The following is a 23623-nucleotide window of genomic DNA, read 5'->3' as shown; positions in this document are numbered from 1 at the left end:
AACTTTGAAGAAAATAAAATTCTGACCCTTTATTCAAAGATCATTTCACTTCATTACTTTACAGTTATGTCAGTCAACACACTAGCCACTGGGTCTTACGGGTTGAATATGGTCTCAAATTTCATTTACTGAAATCCTAGCCCCAAATACTTCTGAATGTGACCTTATTTGGAAATACAGTCACTGCTGACATAATTGGGAGGAGGTCATACTGGAGTTGGGTGGGTCCTTAATCCAATATGACTGGTGTCCTTCTGAGACCGGGAAATGTGAACAGACAGACATGCATGCACACAGAGGGAGCGCCATGTGAAGACTGAAGTTATGCTGCCAAAAGCCAAGAGCAAGGCCTGGAACAGACCCTTTGTTAGTGCCTTCAGAAGGAGCCCAGTCCTGCTAACACCTTGACCTGGGACTTCTAGCCTCTAGAGAAGTGAGACAATAAATTCTGTTGCTTAAGTCACTCCATTTGTGTCATCTTTGTTATGGCAGCTCTAGTAAACAAACACACTGGGTAAACAAGACTCAGTATGTGTATTTAGGGAGCATATATACTCTGAGACAGCATCCAATGTAGAGAAACAGGATTACAATGTAAGGTGCACGCTGTGAATGTGAGGTGAGGACATGGAGACAGTGAGCATGCTGCAACTGAGAAGAGCTGTGACAGAGGCATGCACGGACTTGGCACAGGAGAGCAACAGCTATGGGGGAAGAGGGGCTGAGCCTTCAGAACTCTTCGCCAAGGAAACTGTGCTTGGGCTCCCTTCCAGTGTGTGCACGACTGTGCCATGCATACTTTAGAGGGTAGAAGGGTGTGATCGGGAAAGATTAAGTGTAGACAGGAGGCCAGTTAGGAAGCCACTGCATTCATCCAGGCGAAAGATGACGAACAAAGGCAGGAGCAGTGTGAATACGAAAGGGATAAACGAGAAATACTTGGACAGGGGACACGAAGGAAGGGTCGGAATGAGTCCAGCTTTCTAATTCTGACAACTGGCAGAATGGCAAGGCTAACAATCAAAGAAATCAAAGAGGGGTTGTAGGGAGGGGACTGAGGATTGGAGACTGATAAACTTCAGTTTTGAGTGCATCACACTGGAAGGACTCACAGCTTACCAAGTGCTTCATTTTCTGTCCACCAGACAAAAAAGAGAATGGACGTTCCAGAGGGTAATGTGAGCTGCAATTATGGATTTTCTATTCATCACCAGGCTGGAAGAATTTTAAGCCCAGAGATTAGGCAGAACCGCCTAGGGAGATTGTGCAATGTGAAAAAAGAAGGCAGTCCCTATTTTCTACAGGTATATTATTAATATTATAAGTTGGGAGTCTTTCTGAACAAATATCAAAAGAAAAAAAAAAGGACACAAATTATGACCGAGATACTTAAGTTTTTAACATCATTTTATTTTACTTTTCATATTATTTTAAATGTTGTTAAAAACTTAAGTATCTCGGTCATTCTGGAGTGTTTTCTTCATGGACTAGACTGCCTGAGATCTCAAAATCTAAAGTTAGTGAAGCAGAGAAGATGACATTTGCTTTTCCTGGAAAACTTCTGGAGCAAGCCTGAGTATCTGGTGTTGCTTGCTCTAAGAACCTTCTTATTTCCTTCTAGTTTATATGCCTAGATGATTCTCATTGCTAATTCACTGTACATGAACTCCTCAATCACGTCAAGAACGAAGTCAGAGATTTTCCCAAAGTTAGACTCTTCAGAGGTCTCTTACTCCCAATTTCAGCTAACTTCTTGGAAAACTCTATGTTTCCTTACCAGTGCTTGCAGCCTTCTCTGAACAATGATTTTCTTAAAATTGCATGGTTTTTTCCCCCCTGGAAAAATCAAACCATCCTTTCCTTGTCCTAAAAATTCCTTCCTTTGATGACTTACAGATATCACCCAGACCAAGTTTAACCAATTATGCTGAGTGAATGGGGTAATTTTGGGGCCATCTGAATTCAAGTTACAATAATACGCCTCATGCATCCACATTTTGTGACAAGTTCAGCGTCTTCACTCACTACACATACACACAGAAAACTACACATAAAAACTGCTTGGCTGGGAGCTTATCAGGCTTCAGTCTGTGCTCTGTATTTAATCTTTTAAAAGCAATACTTAAAATATTTTAATCTGATTTTAATCTGTCCTGAATACTATTCCTATTGTTTAAAAACAACACTAACCAACATTGAGTTTCAATGACTTTTATCAATTCACAAGATTAATCTTTCAAAACGTTAGCCCAGCAGGATATTTTTTTAATGTAGATCCTGAGGAAGCTAATCAAGCCACAAATAATTCTTCTAATAGGGGTGGGGAGAAGTGGCTAAAGGGAAAAGCATTCTATAGTATTAAGAAGAAAGCCTCTTCAGAAGAGGATAAGGGGCAGGGTGGAGTCCAACCAATCACAGGGCGATTCCACTATGAAATGTGGTTTCTGGTTCACTTGAAATCTGCCATGGTGTTAAATATTTACTACAAAAGATCACTTCAAAGCAACGTTCTCTTTTCCTCGTTTCCAACAAAGGCTGAAAACTCAACTGCCTCTACATCATAGACAGGGAACAGGGAGCTGGAGGGTAAGACAAAAATGGAGACCTACACTCAGCCCCCTCGGGGAGACCACAAGCTCTCTTCACCAACTGAAGTGGGGCTGCCGCTACTTAGCCCCTGCTGCCAGATGTTCTAATTTCTTTAAAACCAGAGCGGAATTTTTATATTAAAACACATGATCTTTGGAAATGGATATATTTACTTTGAATTTAAGATACAACGAAGGTCAAACGGTAACAGCCAAATAAAACACAAGGACAGGTCACATTCTGCCTGCAGGCTGCAGGTCTTCAATCTCAACTTTACGTACTAGGTATCACAGTGAGGACGCTGATGACAGTTACTCTAAAATAATAAAATGCAAACACCTTACACTCAAAAGCCATAGTATAAACTAAAATTAATTGTATTCTGTTCATTAGAAACTTACAGTAATTAACTTTAAAGCTCTATGGCATTTGAGGGTTAGAAGACAATACTGTTAAGATGACAAGACTACCTAAAACGATCTACAGATTCAATGCAATACTTCATGTCCCAACAGCATTCTGTTTTGTTTTTTTTTACAGAAACAAAAAAATCCATCTTAAATCTCACAGTCTTGAGAAAGAACAAAGACTCACACTTCCTGATTTCAAAACTTTCTACGAAGCTACACTAATCAAGCAGTGTGATACTGACATAAAGACAGACATTCGGACTATAGAGCCCCGAAATAAACCCTCACCCCCATGGTCAATTGGTCTGCCAGGACAATTCAATGGGGATGCAACAAATGTTGTGACTGGATAGCAACTTGCAGAAGAGTGAAGCTGGACCCTTACCTTAAACCATATACAAAATTGAACTCCATGTACCCTAGAACTTACAGTACTAAAAAAAAAAAAAAAAATTTGAACTCAAAATGGATAGAAGACCTAAGCTTAAGAGCTAAAACTATAAAACTCTTAGAAGACGACTTAGGAGAAAAGCTTCATAACATTACATTTCACAATGATTTCTTAAAAATGACACCAAAACTACAAGCAACAAAAAATAAACTGGAATTCATCAAAGTTAAACTTTTGTGCATCAAAGGACACCACTGAGACTGAAAACACAAACTGCAGAATGAGAGAAAATATCTACAAATCACATATCTAATTAACATCCAAAATATATAAAGAACTCCGACAACTCAACAATAGCAACAAAACCATCTAATTTGAAAATGGGGAGAGGACTTGAATAGACATTTTTCCAAAGAAGATACACAAATGGTCAACATGAAAAGATACTCAACATCACTAGTTATTAGAAAAACGCAAATCAAAACAATAAGATACTGCTCCACACCCATTAGGATGGCTATTACTTGAAAAAGCAAAATAACTGTTGGCAAGGATGTAGAGAAATTGGAACCCTTGTCCACTGTCAGTGGGACTGTAGAACAGTACAGTCACTGTGGAAAATAGTGTGGCAATTTCTCAAAAATTTAAACACAGAATTACTATATGATCCAGCAGTTTCACTTCTTAGTAAATATCCGAAAGAACTGAAAGCAGGGACTCCCACATCTACATCTACACCAATTTTCATAGCAGCATTGTTTGCAGTAGCCAAAAGGTAGAAACATCCCCAAGTGTCCATTAACAGATGAATGAACAAAATGTGGTATATATGCACAATGGAATATTACTCAGTCTCGAAAAGGAATGAAATTCTGATGCACGAGCTTTGAAAATATTATACTAAAGGAAATACACCAAACTCAAAAGGACATATTTTATGATTCCACTTACTTGAGCCCTAGAATAGGCAAATTCATAGAGAGATTACCAGGAGCTGGGGGATCGAGGGGAATAGAAAGTTAGTGTCTAATGGGTACAGGGTTTCTGTTTGGAGGAAAAAGTACTAGAAATGGACAGCGGAGACGGTTGCACAACACGGTGGATGTCCTTAATGCCACCGAATTGTACACTTAAAAATAGTTAAAATGAAAGTGTTCCCTCTTCAATATTTTGGAAGACTATCAGAAGGAATGGTGTTAATTCTTCTTTAATGTTTAGAATTCTCCTATGAAGTCTTCTAATCCTGAGCTTTCCTTAGTTGGAAGTTATTTTTTGTTGTTTTTTTTTTTTTTTTTTGAGATGGAGTCTTGCTCTGTTACCCAGACTGGAGTTCAGTGGCACCATCTCAGCTCACTGCAACCTCTGCTTCCCAGGTTCAAGCGATTCTCCTGCCTCAGCCTCCCAAGTAGCTGGGATTACATGCACATACCACCACGCCTGGCTAATTTTTTTGTATTTTTAGTAGAGATAGGGTTTCACCACGTTGGCCAGGCTGGTCTCAAACTCCTGACCTCAGGTGATCAACCCACCTCGGCGTCCCAAAGAGCTGGGATTACAGGCATAAGCCACCGCACTCAGCCTGTTGTGAGGTTTTTGATTACTGACTCAATCTTCTTATTTGTTATTGGTCTGCTCAAGTTTTCTATTTCTTCGTGATTCAGTCTTGGTAGTTTGTACGTTTTTAGAAATTTATCAATTTCTTCTAGGTTATCCAATTTTTTGGCATACAACTGTTCATAGTACTCTCATGATACTTTTTACGTGGTATCAGTTGTAATGTCTCCTCTTTCATATCTGATTTTGTGTCTTCTGTTATTTCTTAGTCTGGCCAAGGGTTTGTCAATTTTACTTATCTTTTCAAAAACCCAACTTTTACTTTGATTTTTTCTATTTTTTTTTCCTACTCTGCTTTCATTTATTCTGCTGCAAATTATTTTCTTCCTTCTGCTCACTTTGGGATTAGCTTATTCTTTTTCTAGTTTGAGGGGTACAGTTAGGCTGTTTGAGATCTTTCTTATTTTTTAACGTAGGCATTTACTGCTATAAACTTCCCTCTCAGTGCTGCTTTTGCTGCATCCCAGGGGTTTTGGTATGTTGTGTTTTCATTTGTTCAAAACATTTTCTAATTTCCCATTTGATTTCTTCTTTGGTTCAATGGTTAAGAGTGTTGTTTAACAAGGGTGTGTTTAATTTCCACTCATCTTATGAAGCCAGCATTACCCTAATAACAAAATAGGACTAAGACACTACAAAAAAAAGAAAACTATAGATCAATATCCCTGATGATCACAGATGCAAAGGTTCTCAACAAAATAGGAGCAAATGGAATCAGACAACACATTAATAAGATCATACACCTGATCAAGTGGGATTTATCCCTGAGATGCAAGAACGGTTCAACATATACATGCCAAAAAATGTGGCATATCACACATTAACAGAATGAAGGACAAAAATCATATGATCCCCTCAAAAGATGCAGAAAAAGCATTTTTAAAACTTCAATCTTGTTTCATAATAAAATTTTCAACAAATGGCCAGGCACGGTGGCTCACGTCTGTACTCCCAGCATTGTGGGAGGCCGAGGCAGAGGTATCGCTTGAGCCCAGGAGTTCAAAACCAGTTTGGGAAACATGGCAAAACCAGTATCTATACACACATACCAAAAAAATTAATTAGCCAGACATGGTGGCGCACACCTGTGGTCCCAGCTACTCTGGAGGCTGAGGTGAGAGGACTGCTTGAGCCTTGGAGGTCAAGGTTGCAGTGAGCCATGATTATGCCACTGCACTCCAACCTGGGCGATGGAGTGAGATTCCATCTCAAAAATAAATAAATAAAATAAAAAATAAAATGGTAATAAAAAGTAAAATTAGACAAATGGGACTACATCAAACTAAAAAGCTTATACAAAGCTTTGGCAAAAGAAACAATAAAGTAAAAAGGCAACTTACAGAATGGGAGAATATATTTGCAAACCCTCTATCTGATAAAGAATATGCAAAATATATAAGGAACTCAGAAAACTCAAAGGCAAAAAAACCCCAAAAGCCTGATTTAGAAAACAAGCAAAGGGCTTGAATAAACATTTCTCCAAGAAGACATATAAATGACCAAGAGGTACACGAAAAGATGCTCAATATCACCAATTACCCAAGAAATGCAAATTAAAACATCCCCTCACACCTGTTAAAATGGTTATATATTTATAAAAATAAGTATTTGCAAGGATGTGGAGAAATCGGAACTCTTATATGCTGCTAGTGAAAAAATGGTGCAGCCGCTACGGAAAATAGTATGAAGGTTCTTGAGAAATTAAAAGTAGAATTACCATATCATCCATCTATCTCACATCTGGGTATACTGCCAAAAGAATTAAAATCATTATCCCAGACAGACAGATGCATTCCCAAGTTCACTGCAGAATTACTGACAATAGCCAAGCCATGGAAACAACCTGAATGTCCACTGAGAGATGAATGGATAAGGAAAATGTGATATACACATAAAATGGAATATTGTACAGCCTTAAAAAAAAAAAAAAGTCAATCCTGCCACATTCAACAACATGGATGAGCCTGGAGGACATTATGCTAAGTAAAATAAACAAGTCACAAAAAGACAAGTACTGCATGATTCCACTTATATGGGATATCTAAAATAATCAAATTCACAGAACTGTCACTGACACGGGCTGAAGGGAGGAAAAAACAGTTGCTGTTCAACAGGTATAAAGTTTCCATTTTGCAAGATGCATAAGTTCTAGAGATTTGCTGTATAACGTTTTACCTACAGTTAACAATACTGCATTGTGCACTTAAAAATTTAAGAGCAGATCTCAAGTTAAGTGTTCTTACCACAAAAAAATGTTTTAAGGCAGGGCTTGGTGGCCAATCACAGCACTTGGGGAGGCCGAGGCAGGACTGCTTGAGGCCAGGAGTTCAGGACCAGCTTGCAACACAGCAAGTCCCCATCTCCACAAAAAAAAAATGTGGTCCCAGCTACTTGGGAGGCTGAGGCAGGAGTCATTTGAGCCCAGGAGATCGAAGCTCTAGTGAGCTATGACTGTGCCACTGCACTCTGGCCTGGGCAACAGAGTGAGACCATGTCTCAAAAAGAAAAGTTTTAATGGTTAATATATTTTATGTGTATTTTACCAGACACACAAAAAGATCTGTGGACTTTAGGCTATTCAATTTAGAAAATGCTTACGTCTTGTGGCTGACAAGTGTAAAACATCTGGAAGGAAACACTATAAATCAGTAAGAAAACAGATAAGCTAGATTTTAAAAATCTGTATATGAAAAGCTTCCACCACCTCTTTCTGGGTATGCCGTCTATAGGCAATGAGTCTGACACACTGTCACAGGCTTTCCTACAATACAGCCTCTAACAAAACTAGGGTGTCCCAAATGCACCAACACCTGCAGTGGCACGTGCCCAGGCTGACTTAGAGGGCTTCATGCTGGGAGACCAGGAGTTCCTATGAGGTTACCCAAAACAAAACACGTGGCATCGGGGCCTACAGTGGTTCCATTTGTTTTGTGTTTGTGACCAGATCAAGCGTGCTTTCCTTATTGAGAAGCAGAAAATCAGTGTCAAAGTATTAGAAGCACAAGCACAGAGTCAGAAAATTAAATAAAAAACTGAGGCCAGATGAGGTGGCTCATGCCTGTAATCCCAGCACTTTGGGAGGCTGAGGCGGGTGGATCACCTGAGGTCAAGAGTTCAAGACCAGCCTGGCCTACAAGGTGAAACCCCATCTCTACTAAAAATATAAAAATCAGCTTGGCATGATGGCTGGCGCCTGTAAGCCCAGCTGCTCAGGAGGCTAAGGCAGGAGAATCACTTGAACCTGAGAGGCAGAGGTTGTAGTGAGCCAAAATCGTGCCACTGCACTCCAGCCTGGTCGACAAGAGCAAAACTCTGTCTCAAAAACAAACAAAAAAATGAGGTTTTGAGTAATAAAAATTAAAAGGCTAAATTAATAAAATCTGTATGAGAAGACGGGAAAAGTACTGACTACCATTTCTCCAACAGAAAAAGTTTCTTCTAGTTATTATATCATCTTAGGAACCATATGGTGCCTTCAGCTATGGTGTTATTGGTTCTGTCACAACGCCCTGCATATAGCAATCTCATAAATGCTTGCTAATAGTGATGGCTATGAAGAGCCTCAAATGAACCAACGACCACAGTCTTCCACTTTCCATCAAGTCCTTTCTAGAGGTTCTTTTAAATGCCAATGAGATACAGCTACAATGATTTTTTTAAAAAGATATCCACAGCATGCTGTTTACTAGAGAAAACCGAGAAACTTACATGTTCAGTTATAAAAGAATCAAATAAATTACAAAATAGGCAGTCCTCTACTTTCACATAAGGTATATTTCTGTAAACATGAACAAGTTCCAAACATATGCATGTTATTTGGGGATTCTGCTACCAGCAAGCTAGTAATTTATCAGATCCCAATTACTTCCAGTGTTTTAGGGGGAAAAACGCCCTTGAAAATTTATTTCCAGCATTTTATAGCCATTCCTTAATTTTTTCCACATAATTGAGCCCACTGAGTATTTACGTAAGTTCAAAGAAACTACCTAGAAAAACACCAAAAAAGCACCAATTACCACCATGTGCTTATCAATAAAATAAATATTTTTCCCTCCTTTTTATCACTCTTATAAAATGAGGGCAAAATGCAGTAAAATATTCAAGTAACAGTTCAATACTACTGCAAATATCCAATCACTGGCTAGTAGGAAACATCCCTATGCAATAACTCAAAATGTTCATATAATAGTTTACTCAAATCCAAATTCACAGTATGAATAGCTATTTAGAGGGATGAATGCTGTACATTTCAAACTGCAGGGTGTTTGAAAGCCCCAAACCATGAAGGGTGATGCCCAAAAAAGCTATACACGTCATAAAACATGTAATGGCCCGGAAATTATTCAGTATGTTAAATGAAGAAAAAAATGGGTTATACACACACAAGGGGAAATCTACTCAGAGAAGTGAAGATGCACAGAAAACAAAACCAGAAAAACAAAATAGTTTTTTATCTGAAAGGTAAACTGCAGTTTTGTTTTTTAGGGGTTTGTTTTTTGTTTTGGCCAAAACTGTATTTTCTAAATTTTTCGTAATAACTTGGAGAATTTAAAGTTTTGGAGTTTGTAGCTCAAAGCGTATGAATCTAGAAAGATAAATCAGAAACTGACAGGACTCTACAGAGTTCAGTTTATGGTCATCACAGTCCAGGAACTTACAGTAAGATCCTGGATTGCTAGTGTCCTCAGGCTCCAGGTAGAATGAAAACTTTTTTCTGGAACACACATTAGCCTAGACCTCAAATTAATCAATCTGTAAGCACCTGTATAAATAAAATGTCTGGCCAGGCATGGTGGCTCATGCCTGTAATCCCAGCACTTTGGGAGGCCAAGGTGGGTGGATCACTTGAGGTCAGGAGTTTGAGACCAGCCTGGCCAACATGGTGAAACTCCATCTCAACTAAAAATACAAAAATTAGCCAGGCATGGTGGCTGGCACCTGTAATCCCAGCTACTCAGGAGGCTGAGGCAGGAGGCACCTGAACCCAGGAGGCAAAGGTTGAGCCAAGACCACACCACTGCACTCCAGCCTGGGCAACAGGGTAAGATTCTGTCTCAAAAAATAATAATAGTAATAAAGGCAATGCTCCCTCCCCCCAAAACTTACGAGGCTATTAACTTTGAAATCAGAACTTGACAAGTATATTACAACAACAGAAAAATTACAGGTCAAACTCACTTATTAGTAAGGAAGCAAAACTCCCGAACAAAATTTTTGCAAACCAAGTCCAGAAAATAAACCAAGTCTGGTTCATTTCAGGAATGCAAAGTTTCTTACACACTGCACTATCAGAATTAAATTCGTATGATCATCTTATACTTGTCAAAAAAAAGATGTTTGAAAAAAACTCAACATTCATTCATGACAAGAATCTTTGGCAAACTTAGAATATAAACTCTTCCCTATCTGATAAAGGGTCTGGTATCTACAAAAAAAACTACAAGTATCATCTAAATTGTAAAAACAGTTTCCCTCTGAGAGAAGTCAGACTAAGACACTAGCTACTATCATTTCTATCTGAACATTTTAAATGGGGCAGCAAAGCAAGAAAAAGAAATAAAAGTTACAAGGATCGAATGGAAAGAAATAGAACTGTCACAATTCACAGAATATACTCAGAAAAATTCAAAGTTACAGATAAATTATTACAATTAGTATACAAGTTTAGCAAGGTTACTGGATACAAGGTCAATCTGAAAAATATCAATTGCATTTTCCACAACCACACAAACCAACAACAAAAAAATCTTAAAGATTTTTAAGATTAGCATAAAAAAGATCAAATACCTATGAATAAATCTAACAAAAGATATACAAGATCTCTATGCAGAAAGCTACCAAACATTGAATGGAGAATTATGGAGGGCCTAAATAAAATACATGTCATGGGCCGGGCACAGCGGCTCACGCCTGTAATCCCAGCACTTTGGGAGGCCAAGGCAGGAGGATCATTTGAGGTCAGGAGTTTGAGACCAGCCTGATCAACATGGTGAAATGCCCTCTCTACTCTAAATACAAAAATTAGCCAGGCATGGTGGTAGGTACCTGTAATCCCAGCTACTCAGAAGGCTGAGGCAGAAGAATCACTTGAACCCAGGAGACGAAGGTTGCAGTGAGCAGAGACTATACCACTGTACTCCAGCCTGGGTGACAGAGCAAGACCCTGTCTCAAAAATAAATAAATAAATAAATAAACAAACAAACAAATAAATAAAATACATGCCATGTTCCTGGATTGGAAAACTCGGTACTTGAAAAATGTCAGTTTTCCCCCAACTAAACTATAGACCCAAAGCAAAACCAAAATCCTAACAAGAAGCTGTTTTGGTAAAATGTGGCAAATTTATGTGAAAAGAAAAGGGTTAAGGGAAGAGCTAAGATGCTATTCAAGACAAGCAAGGTAGAAGAGCTTGATCTAGTAAATATAAAATGTTATTATACAATAATTAAAACAATGTGGAGTTGGTGCAAGGATAAACAAAGAGATCAATAGAATAGAAGGGAGAACCCAGGAACAGATTCACACATAGGGAGATACTTGATTACAAGGGTGACAGAGCCAAGCAGAAGGGAAAGGATGACTTGACAATAAATGGTGCAGGCCAATATCCATAAACAGAAATGAAATGGTCCCTAACTTCACATCTACACAAAAATCCAGGTAAATTATTGCTCCAAATGTGAAAGGCAAATCAATAAAGTTCCTCATTGACAATATAGGAGACTATCATTATATCCTCAGGGTAGGAAAAGACTTCTCAAATGGGATATACAAAAAGCACCTACCATAATAAATAAATAAAAAAAAAAAGGAAAGAAGAAACTAAAAGATTAGACATTAAAATTAAGAACTTCTTCAAAAGACATCATTAAGAGAGTGAAAAAGCAAACCACAGAGAGAACAGTATTATCTTAATAATCTCAAACTGGAAACAACTCAAATGTTGCATCAACAGCAGAACAAACTGAGGTTTATTCAAATAATGGAGTACCATGCAGCAACGGAAATGAGTGAGCCACAGCTACACTCAATACACGTGGCTGTCAAAAATGTGTATAGTGAAAGAGACCAAATGCATAAAAATATATACTGAATGATTCCACTTATATGAAGCTAAAAAAAAGAAAAAAAGGAAAACTGAACTATAGTGTTTACAGATGGGAGGTAATACTATAAGGAAATACAAAAAGTGATTACCATAAAGTCAGAGGAGCAGTTAACTCCTGAGCGAGGAAGGAAAGGAGATACTGGCAGTGTTTTATTTCTTGACCTCAGTGGTAGTTACACAAGTGTTTCATTTACAAAAACAAACTGAGTTGTTTTTTTTTTTCCTTTTGTGTACTTTTAAATTTTGAAAAGCTCAAAAATACTCAAGGGCTTTCAATACTGGGTAGAAGCAGCAAGGGTGGCTGGCACTTTCCTGAGTAAGGGGCTATCTTTACTTTCAGTTCAAATAGCTTGACATTCTTACCTTCTAAAATCATCACAGTATGCACAAATAATTAACACTATGTGTTGATAAATGTGTGTTACAACTCTAACAACAGCCTAAGCAAATGTAATGAAAACATGAATGGAAATGTAAACTCCTACCTCCAGAGTTACTTCTTGAAAGTTCAAATGAGGCTTTTATTGGTAATGTTATATTTCTGTATCCAGTGGGTTTTTTTTTTTAAGGCTAAAACATACATGAGAAATGTTAAGATTCAACAAAACTGGGGCCTGGACATAGGGTCTTTTTTACATGTTTAACTATCCTATGTGGGGAATGCTCGTAACTAAAGGGAGTAAAATAAAAGCTCTAATAGCTCACCCCTCCGGGTAAAACTCCTGCTTCAGCCTAAGCAAGTTACATGTTTAGCCTTCCAGAGACAAGCATAAAATATGTGAATATACTAATGATCTTTACTACCACCACTAATCTCACATTTTCTTATCTAGGCGAAATACCTCCCTCCAGTCCATTCACGTTTTATGTCAAATTTTTCACATTCTTCACCATTCTAGTCATTCTGTCCTGGATAGCATTAACTTTAAAATGATAGCATTATCCCAGATCTAACAAATGCACTGTGATGTCTCAGATGTCTCCATTTTGCCAGCTAACTTAACCCACAGGTAATTTCTTCAGAAGACATTACTTCCTTCTCTTCCAGCCACCCCAGCTACATAACTTCCCAGACAGGGAATGCCCCTGTAGCAGACCCTGGATTCTCACCAACATCCACAGCTTTCTTTTCCAACCAAGCCCAACTTTTTGTTGTTGTTGTTAAGAGGTATCACCATCTGATAAGCCCAACCTGATTGGAGGCTGCACCCTCCTCCTCCTGGCCACATGCTTCAGAAAGCAGACCCTGAGAAGTCTAAGCTTGTGGAGGCTGTACCATTCCCCTTGCCAAGGCCTGCTTTGGCCAGAAGCATCTGATACACTTCTGTCCAGTGACACCGGAGGAGTCCTATGCTGGTGGGCTTTGAGAAAGGTGTATTCACTTTTAAAAGGAGATATATACAGGAAGAGACGATCTCTTCCTCCTCTGGACATTATCGTATCAGAGCATGTCCCCTGGTGTTGCAGCAGCAATTCCACAACCACTAGGGGAGTGCACCCAAGGAAGGCAGGGTAGAATGGGGGTGGGGACAGCTCAATTAAGCAACCTGTAAGTGCCTCAATTCCACACACTAAGTAATATTTTTCTGGACCACAATCTTACCCCCATCACACTGGTCACTGGCCACTGAGTATCTGGTGCTGGCAGCCTTCTCTCTTCCAAATAATCCCACACCTTGATTTTGATAAAAATCTCTACAGGGAGCCATAATTTCTTTTCTTTTTTTTTTTTTTTTTTGAGACGGAGTCTTGCTCTGTGGCCCAGGCTGGAGTGCAGTGGCCGGATCTCAGCTCACTGCAAGCTCCGCCTCCCGGGTTTACGCCATTCTCCTTCCTCAGCCTCCCGAGTAGCTGGGACTACTTTCTTTTCTTAAAATTGTAGGTCAGAATACAAAAATGACGCAGTTTACTACTAAAAAAAAGAGAACTTGAACATAATATAAAAAGACACAAAAGAGCTGGGCCCGCAGTGGCTCATGCCTGTAATCCCAGCACTTTGGGAGGCTGAGGCAGCTGCATCACTTGAGGTCAGGAGTTCGAGACGAGCCTGGCCAACACGGTGAAACCCTGTCTCTACTAAAAATATAAAAATTAGCCAGGCATGGGGGCACACACCTGTAATCCCAGCTTCTCAGGAGGCTGAGGCACGAGAATCGCTTGAACCCAGGAGGCGGAAGTTGCAGTGAGCCAAGATGGCACCAGTGCACTCCAGCCTGGATGACAGAGTGAGACTCTGTCTCAAAACAAACAAACAAAAAGGCCCAAAAAGTTTTTTAAAATCAGGGAATATCATTTGAATGATGCAAAAGAAAGAAAAATCAATGGAAAATGTAAAACAGCAAAGTCCCCTGTAATTACATACTTCAAAGGGTCACTGTTAACCATATGGTTTACACTGATTCATAACATACCAGAACTTGTATGAAATTAGTTTCTTTTAAGGGAAACACTCATGCCAGGTTTTGGTTATGCGACAGACAGGTAGACATGAGTAAAAAGAAATCCGCACCCAAAAGGCAAACGTGAACCACGCTGACAGGACAGAGCAATAGGCTTAAATAGGATGGGCAGACTCCTTCCCCTAGTCAAGCTGTGTGATGTTCAACCCTTGGCCTCTACCGACTCCCTTTTTAGGTAGGGATAATAATACCAAATTCACCAGACTGTCAGGGACTTATGTAGATAATTTACCCAAAGAGTTTGTTTTGTTTTTCTCTCCTTGTACATTAGAATCATCCAGGGAGCTTTTGAAACTGAGCATCCCAGAGGTACTCAAAGACAATCTCTGGGGTTAGGGCCTAGAAATCATACACAAGCGCGTTTCGCAAAGTAAAAAGCACTATCCACATTTGTTTTTACTACTGCACTGTTTAGCACCTAGCACAGAACCACATAAAAGGGGTTTAATAAATACGAGTAGGATGAATTACAAATGAAAAGTCAGCTGATTTTCTAATCTTCATCTTTAAACAAATAGATTACAGTTATGTTTCAAAAGACTACATTTTGAAAAAAAATCTTAGCCAAGTGTAGTGGTATGCACTGTACTCCTAGTTACTCGGGAGGCTGAGGCAGGAGGATCACTTGAGCCCAGGAGTTTGAGGCCACAGTGAGCCATGGCTGTGCCACTGCACTCCAGCCTCGGTTAACAGTGAGACCGTCTCAAAAAATAAAAAATAAAAGTAAAGACTTCACGATGCTTATGTAAGAAAAATTCCCTCAGCAAAAGCAATTATTACTCGTACTTGACACAAAGGACTGGAACTCACTTCTACTTGAATGTGCCTACATAGTCCACCTTCCATCTTAGGCCATAAATCAACGTACAATACACTAAATTTAATTAAGCTTCAAGGTAATCTAGTTTATCTCTCTAAAAACCAACCCATGAAAATTGAATTATAGGCAATTTAGAATTCTCTCTCAACTAGCCCCTCCATGGAAACTACAATTACTGTACAAAGATTTACCCTTACTTTCTGTCACACAGAAAACATTATTTTCTTTGAGTAGTTCATGTTAGCATAATTCGAAATAATAATTGTTAGGTGCTGGCTTCAATATGCAGTGGCCATTTTTATAAAATTTATGCACATGATGTATCTATTAATAGAAGGGTATACAACATTACAGTAAGGTTTCCCTGGGTAATATGATTTTAGGTCATTTTTTCATTTCTTATTCGTTATCTGTACTTTTAAATTTCTTACAATGAATATGTACTACCTATAGAATTCTTCTGTTATTTTAGAAAGAAAATCAAAAAACCTGAGAATTTAGTAAGGGTAAATAGAATTAATTAATTAAACAATCTTGAAAGGGGCCGGGTGCAGAGGCTCACACCTGTAATCCCAGCACTTTGGAAGGCCAAGACAGGCGAATCACAAAGTCAGAAGTTCGGGACCAGCCTGGTCAACATGGTGAAACCCCGTCTCTACTAAAAATACAAAAATGAGCCGGGCATGGTGGTGGGCTCCTGTAGTCCCAGCTACTCGGGAGGCTGAGGCAGGAGAGTCATTCGAACCCAAAAAGCAGAGATTGCAGTGAACCGAGACCGCGCCAGTGCACTCCAGCCTCAAAAAAGAAAAACAAAACAACAACAAAAAATATGTTTTCAAATGCTATAAAGAACATGATTGGGTCAACAAACTAGAAAGCCGACAACAAATAATATCCAAGTATTGTATCAATGCTAAATTTCATTAGGTTGATGACTGTACTAAGACTTATGTCTTTGGCTCTTAGAAAATATATACTGAAGTTCTCAGGGGTAAAGGGGATGATGTATGCACCTTACTCTCAAATAATTTGGCCAAAAATGCAATAATAGATAAAGCAAATGCTGACTAGAAAAAATGTTAACAATTGGTGAATCTGAGTAAAGAGTATGAAAATTGTACAATTTTTGCATTTTTTTAATAAGATTTGAGACAGTCTTGCTCTGTCGCCCAGGTTGGAGCGCAGTGGCGCGATCTTGGCTCACCGTAATCTCCACCTCCAGGGTTAAAGCGATTCTCCTGCCTCAGCCTCCTGAGTGGCTGGGATTACAGGCACGCACCACCATGCCCACGCTGGAGTGCAGTGGCGTGATCTCACCTCACTGCAAGCTCCGCCTCCTGAGTTCACACCATTCTCCTCCCGAGTAGCTGGCACTACAGGCGCCCGCCACCATGCCCGGCTAATTTTTGTATTTTTAGTAGAGATGGGGTTTCACCGTGTTAGCCAGGATGGTCTCCATCTCCTGACCTTGTGATCCACCCGCCTCGGCCTCCCAAAAGTGCTGGGATTACAGGCGTGGGCCACCGTGCCTGGTGATTAAAGTTATTTCTAAGTAAAACATTTTTAATAGAAAAAGTTTAAAAATCAACACATTCAAAATTGTTCTAACAAAAATACTTAAGATCATGTTGGGCCAACTTCTAGCAAGACTTTATTTGAAAAAATATATTTTAAAAATTGTGCTAATAAAAACATATGCAGGACCAACTTTAAGCAAAATTTTAAATCAGCACCATCTAACGGAAATACAATGTGAGCCACATACATAGTATTAAATTTTCTAGGAACCATATTAGTGTTAAAAGAAACAGGTGAAATTAATTTTAATGTTTTGTTTAGCCCATGTCTAAAGTATTGTTTCAATTTAATCAATATAAAAATTGAGATTTTAATTTTTCTACTAAATCTTCAAAATCTGGTATGTATTTTATACTTCCAGTACATCTCAATTAAGAAGCTAAATTTTCATACTTGATCTACATTTAGATTTCATAAAATGTACAGTTTAAAAGTAGATTCGCATAACCAAATTATTTCAGTTAAAAGTTTTCCAACCACTGAATCAGTTTTTAAAGGTAAACTTAAATTAATTAAAATTAAATAAAATGAAAATTTCACTCCTCAGTCACACTAGTCACCCTATGTGGCTTGTGGCTACAACCTAGGAAAGTCCGGCTTTAGATAGTAAAACAAATTCCCTCTACAAAAGGAGGAATTAACTGATAAAATTTAAGTTTATAGTATTTATCAAAAGATTTTTAAAACGTAGTTATGATAAAAATAATGGGCAGGGTGCCGTAGCTCACGCCTGTAATCCCAGCAATTTGGGAGGCCGAGGCAGGCAGATCACCTGAGATCAGGTGTTCCAGACCAGCCTGGCCAACATGGTGAAAGCCTGTCTCTACTAAAAATACAAAAATTAGCTTGGTGGCGGGCGCCTGTAATCCCAGCTACCTGGGAGGCTGAGGCAGGAGAATCGCTTGAATCCGGAAGGCGGAAGTTGCTGGGAGCCGAGATCCCACCATTGCACTCCAGCCTGGGACAGAGCGAGACTCCGTCTCAAAAAAAAAAAAAAAAAAAACAAAAACAAAAAGACGATATTCCTATCAGAAGCACACCAAGGTTTCTCTCCAAGGTATAATTAGACATCTCCCATACCACCTGTCAGAAATACCAACACAAAGCCTTCTCTACTCTGCCTCAGTTGTCATCCTTTAATTTGGATTTAAGTTTCCTGAAAATTGGCAATCAAATGGCCTTCTTTCTTTCAAATGTGGCAGAACACACTCAAGTTCCGGTTCTCAGGAGCCTAGTCATCTACTGCATAGTATGCGGGGTTTCAGCACAATACTGTCTCAGTCAGAAACGGGAGCATGCACACACGAGAACTTGTGTCGGATTTAAGAGAGGAAGTGACCCTGAGTCCAGAGGTGTTTTTTTTTTTTAACAGGTGTAAGAGATTAATTCAGTGAACACTAAGCAACACTAAAGATTTGCCAATCAATAATTCTGTGCCAAGCAACTTGATCAGGGATTTGGCCAGAATCCCTTTGGCTAATCTCAATCAGGGCCTTCCCAAAGACATCCTGATTTAGGCCATTCTCATCTAAATTAAGCTTCGACAGTCCCTTGCCTGACAGCAAATAAACAAAATCAAATTATATTCATGTGAATAAAATTCTGATAGCTTGACAAAAGGCCCCTTGAAAGATTATTTAGTAAGTGTGAGCAAAAATACAGCTCCAAAAAACAGGAGGTACCATAAAACCATTTTTCAGAAATGTTTAATTCCTTTCTTCAGTCATACTTTTCAAGCGAACAACGCTGTGACTATCAAATTTAATACACAACAACGAATTCTGTTGTTATTTTTTCTCGCTGCACAAGTATTAACGAATTCTTTAAAACTGCGGAGTCCTTTACTGTGAATTCACTAATGTCTGAAATTATACCAGTGGGAAGCGGGGTGCGAGTGTGAACGATGGTTTCTGACACCCGACCCACTAGTGAAGTCCCATCTTCCATACAAAATCCTTTATTTCTTCTCCCCATCTCACTCACCTAGCTGTTTTATGCGACATCATATCAGGCATCACAAGTACAACTCTGACCACTGTGTGGACACTGAAACAATCGCAATCCAAAATCCTCTGTAGATAAACGTTAACTATTTCTCCTTAAAGCTGAACTCCTTTCTTACCCTCACAGTCACAAAGCTTTAAACAGGATGAATACAAAGATTTTAAGCCGTTCCATCAGAGAGGCTCTTTACTAGATTTATTTTTACCCGTGGAAATACTTGAACATTCTGTAGAAGTAAACATATTCTAAACCTGACGTCTTTAAAAGAAAGCTCTCAATTAATGCCTAATCAAATCCAGTCTTCAGGTCTCTCTGAAATTAGCTAAGTAGGCAGAAACCAATTGTAATTTTTAAAAGAGCGAAGAGGGAGAAGAAATAAACGACACCAGAACTACACATTCCAGTCCAGCAGTTCAAGCACTACTACGAGAAGGGAAGTAAAGATCAAGCCCGCCGTCTCCCTCGGCCACAGCAGGGCTCCTCCAAGGCTGCCCGCTCCGGCCCGCGCCGCGGCCGCCCCCGGCCCAGCCGCTTCGCCTTTCACGCAGCGGGGATGCTCAGGGGGCGACCTCGAAGCACACCACCGCTGGAATTCTGACACCGAAAGAGAACGATTTTTCCAAGAGTTTACACGCATTTGCGGGCACCTTCCCTACTCACTGAAACCCTCACGAAAGCCGTCAACGCACACAGTGCGGGTTTCCCCGGTCTACGGACGCAGGCAAACAGCGCCACTTAAAAATGCGCGTCCGCGCCCCGGCCCCGGGCGGCGGAGGGAGCAGCGGCCGGCCTGGCGCGGGAGCTCCCCCGGGGCTCGCAGCATCCCCGCCGCGCGCGAAGGCCGGGGCCGCGTCCACCTGGCAACAAAGGCGAAGCCCGCAGGTGGGAGGCCCGGAGCCGAGGTCCCCGCACCGCGTGAGGGAGCTTACGGGGTCCGCGCAGGGTCGCCCCCGGAGAGAGACGAGCTGCGCACTCCGGCGGGAGAGAAGCGCCCTGACCGATGCTCGCATTGTCCCGCGGGAGGGCGGGGCGGGCGCCCGGGGGCGCGGGGTCCCCGGAGGAGGTGGCGGCGCCGGGGGTGGGTTGGGGGCTGGGGAGGCCGAGGCGGCCCGCCGCCCCCAGTATCCCCGACGCCTTTCATTTGGCCTCTGCGGCGGCTGAGGCAGCCCGACCTCCAACGCTAAGCACTGCGCCAAGCAGGGACGGGCGGGGGAGGGCGCGCCAGACCCGCCGCAGCGCCGGACCCCCCGCGCCGCACCCCCGGCCCGCCCTGCAGCGGACCCCGCTGCTCGCCCGCAGGCCGCGCTCCTCCGGCGGGCGAAGGAGACGACGCTCCGGCGTTCGCCCGGTCCCCACCTCGATGTAGCCAGCTAGCGCCGAGGCGGGCGCCGTGAGCCCCACCAGCAGCAGAAGCAGGAGCCTGCCCGTGGCTGCGGCGGCCGCTGTCCCGGTGGCCGCCATCCCTCGCCGGGTCGCTCTAGTGCGCGGCTCTCAGGCTCACACACACTGACTCCGCGTCCACCACACCGCGACCCAGAAGCATCTGAAGCCAGTTCGCCGCCGCCCCGGGGGTTTTACACCGACCGGAACTGACTTCACATTACCACGCCCTCCTTCTGCGGCTCCCAATGCCGGCCTGCAGAACCTCTCAAGACCCCGCCCCGCCGTGCGGTCCAGACCCAATCAGGGGATGGAAGAACCTGCTCCTCCCGCCCGGTCCAACCGCGCGCCCCCGCTCGGCCCCGCCTCCGGCCGCAGACGGCCCCGCCCCCGCTCCGTACCCCGTGGCCGCCAGGCGCGGGGGCGTGCGCGCGGCGGGTCGGGGGCCGCAGCTCTGCTGGCGCGGGGCTGTCTGTGGCCTCCGCCACCCCCGGCGCGGTTATCTGTCCCTGCTACGCTGGTCCGTCAGCCTTCAGCCTCCCGATACGGGCACGGCCCGCTACCCTGCCCCTGCTGGGCATTCTTCAGACTCCATTGGGTACGCCCTCTTTTTTATTCTGGAAATGGTTTTATTAAAAACAGGATGAATTAGGAGTCCGGGACGGTTTGCCAAGGACCGTCCCCCGAGGCAGGGGGAGGACCACAGGAGGCAGCCACCCTCCTCCCCCGAGCCGTACTCAGGGCGCGCCTCTCCCGCGCCGCTCCGCCCAGGCCTCTCCGCCGGGTCCTCGCCTCACCCTGGCCGCGCTCCGCATGCTCGGCCTCCGATCCTTAGGCCTCTTCCCGACCCTTCCTTCCCAGCGGCCGCCCAGGCAGGGGTAGAGACCAGGGGGGCAAGAACCACGCCGGCCTCACAGCCCAGGCCCCCTTCCTCGTGTGTTTTAGGAAGAGATCACGCTGCTGCTTCGGTTGAGGCGCACTAGCGGGAGACCTGCTTTTCTGCCTTCCTGCTCCGCGGCATTTCCACTTCACTAGAGGAAAACGTCCTGCTGCCCCATTTAGCAATTGGCACAGCCTCGCCACCGCCAGGGCTCCGCTGGCCTTGTTTCCTTTCAGTAGCCTGTGAGTTAGGTACTGCCTTCTGAGAGGCCTGGACTAGTCCCTTCTGGTTCAACTAAATACATAACATAACCCCTACCCCCAGGACGCTGACAATAGAAAGGAGGAGACTGTCCGCGGAGTAGACGAGTGCGGCTGTAAGAAGAACCCGGGATTTTCCAGCCTTACTTTGCACCACTCCCCTACATGCACAGTTCCCTGTGGGTAAACTGGCTCTGCCCGATTCCTCCAAGAAGACACTTTTCCATTTCACAGACCTTCCTAACACTGTTCCTGCGCCTGCAATGTCCTCTCCCCAACATCTACCTGTTGAAAGCATTTTCACTGTTCCTCGGCTCAGTCGGCTGTAATATCATCGCTTCTGATTGCTCAGAGGGATGTTTCCCACTGTAGCACTTGCTCCCTGGTTATTTCCATACCTCTCTCAGGCCACTGACAAGACTCGGGTGTGTCATGCTGCAGTGCCCCTCACAGTGCAGGCCTCGATAAATGTTTGCCCGGTGTTATTGAACCCAATTATCTTGGGTGCTGATACTAATTCTGGAACTGGCATGAATTTGGCTCTTGCTATGGACCGAATTTTGTCCCCACCCCTAAAGTGTGTGCCGAAGCGCTGAACCCCAGTGTGATGGTTATTTGTAAATGGGGCCTTTGGGAGGTAATCAGGTTTGGATGAGGTCATGGAGGTAGTAGGTTATGATGGGATTAGTGCCTTTATTAGAAGAGACACCACAGAGCTTGCTTTTCTCTCACACTCTCTGTCCCCTACCCCCAACCTCAGCCCCCACCTCCCTCCTCCATGTGCGAACACAGCAAGAAGGCCGCCATCTGCAAACCAGGGAGAGGTCCATCACTGAGGGGCCAAAGTGGCATCTTGAGCTTGGACTTCCCAGGCTTCAAGAACTCTGAAAAATAAATTCCTGTTGTTGAAGCCCCCCAGCCTATGTTATTTTGTTGCAGCAGCCGGAGCTGACTGACACAGCCGCATAATCACGGGCAAGTTCCTCCATCACTTGGGACTCTCTCTTCTTCTCTGTCAAATGCGAATATTAAAACCTGTCTCACTTCACCACTTGGTGTGATTGAACTTAAAATGAGTGTACAACAGTTGAAAGCATGAAGTGACTTACATGTAAGGGGTAGGAGGGTAAAGTGATGTATTACCAAGTGCAGGTTCATCTACAAGTATGTGGGAAAAGTATGAAGTGACTACCTAAATCCTCATTCTGTTGTTGACCCTGTAGGACATGTAGTCCTTCTGGGGCCTATTACCTCACCTACAAAATCAGGGCCTTGAACTCAGGGAAAAGTAAGTGAGATATCTGAGTTCAGAGCAGCGGCCTGGATATTCATGCTTTGGAGACTATATCTTCAAGACTGAGCTCTAATATCGTGGGATAGTACAAGGATATACAGGAACATGATTTAGAGGGTCTTCAATCTAAACTTAGGTCTTGAAAGAAGTTTATTTGCATTTTTAAGTTATGGAAGGATCGTTGCTAAGAGCTGATAGCCCCATTCATCAACATTCTGTACTTTAAAATGTCACTGTCTTCTTATTAAATGACACGGACAGGAGCATACCTGGTCTTGCAATTCTCAATAATTTTTCATCCCAGATATGCACATGTCAGTAACCAAGGCTTATGAGTAGTATGTTTTCATTTTATTATCTTTTGGGCATAAAAGGTGGCTCATGCCTGTAATCCTAGCACTTTGGGAGGCCAAGGTGGGTGGAGCACCTGAAGTCAGGAGTTCCAGACCAGCCTGGCCCGCATGGTGAAACCCCATCTCTACTAAAAATACAAAATTGAAATTAAAAAAAAAAAAGCTGGGCATGGTGGCAGGCGCCTGTAGTCCCAGCTACTTGGGAGGCTGAGGCAGGAGAATCGCTTGAGCCCGGGAGGTGTAAGTTGCAGTGAGCCGAGATTGTGCCACTGCACTCCAGCCTGGGTAGCAGAGCAAGACTCCATCTCAAAAAAATAAAAATAAAGTAAAATAAAGTAACCTCATGTTTCTTCTACTTTCTTAAGAATCAGACTTTCTCCTAACTCTCTTCTATGCACACTTAAGATGTGTGCATTTCCTTGTTGAAAAAAAACAACGCTGATTTTCCTAAATGTATACTTAGCCTGAGCAGAGCCCTCTCA

The 23623-nt window shown here is 42.3% G+C and overlaps 1 protein-coding gene and 1 long non-coding RNA gene across 5 annotated transcripts in view; one reads left to right on the top strand and one right to left on the bottom strand.

The window, feature by feature from the left end:
* The window catches only part of APLP2 (amyloid beta precursor like protein 2), a 73719-nt gene extending 53159 nt beyond the window's left edge, over positions 1–20560 (bottom strand). For 3 of the 4 annotated variants that reach the window (XM_008021519.3, XM_008021520.3, XM_008021521.3), the window contains exon 1: positions 20331–20550. In XM_008021519.3, the coding sequence (XP_008019710.1) occupies positions 20331–20435 (105 nt within the window). In that variant the 5' untranslated portion in view covers positions 20436–20550. Of the gene's footprint in view, positions 1–20330 lie in introns of all 4 variants that reach the window. The other variant, XM_008021522.3, reaches the window with a different exon arrangement.
* Positions 20561–20742: 182 nt separating this feature from the next.
* On the top strand, positions 20743–22539 carry LOC103248832 (uncharacterized). The gene is made up of 2 exons (XR_005242677.2): positions 20743–20952; positions 21300–22539. It is a non-coding gene; the product is annotated as an uncharacterized lncRNA (long non-coding RNA).
* Positions 22540–23623: the final 1084 nt, after the last annotated feature.

The sequence above is a fragment of the Chlorocebus sabaeus genome, chromosome 1, assembly GCF_047675955.1.
Source record: "Chlorocebus sabaeus isolate Y175 chromosome 1, mChlSab1.0.hap1, whole genome shotgun sequence".
NCBI lineage: Eukaryota > Metazoa > Chordata > Mammalia > Primates > Cercopithecidae > Chlorocebus > Chlorocebus sabaeus.
The sequence above is the reverse complement of the archived record's forward strand: the minus strand, read 5'-3'. Positions and strand labels throughout refer to the sequence as shown.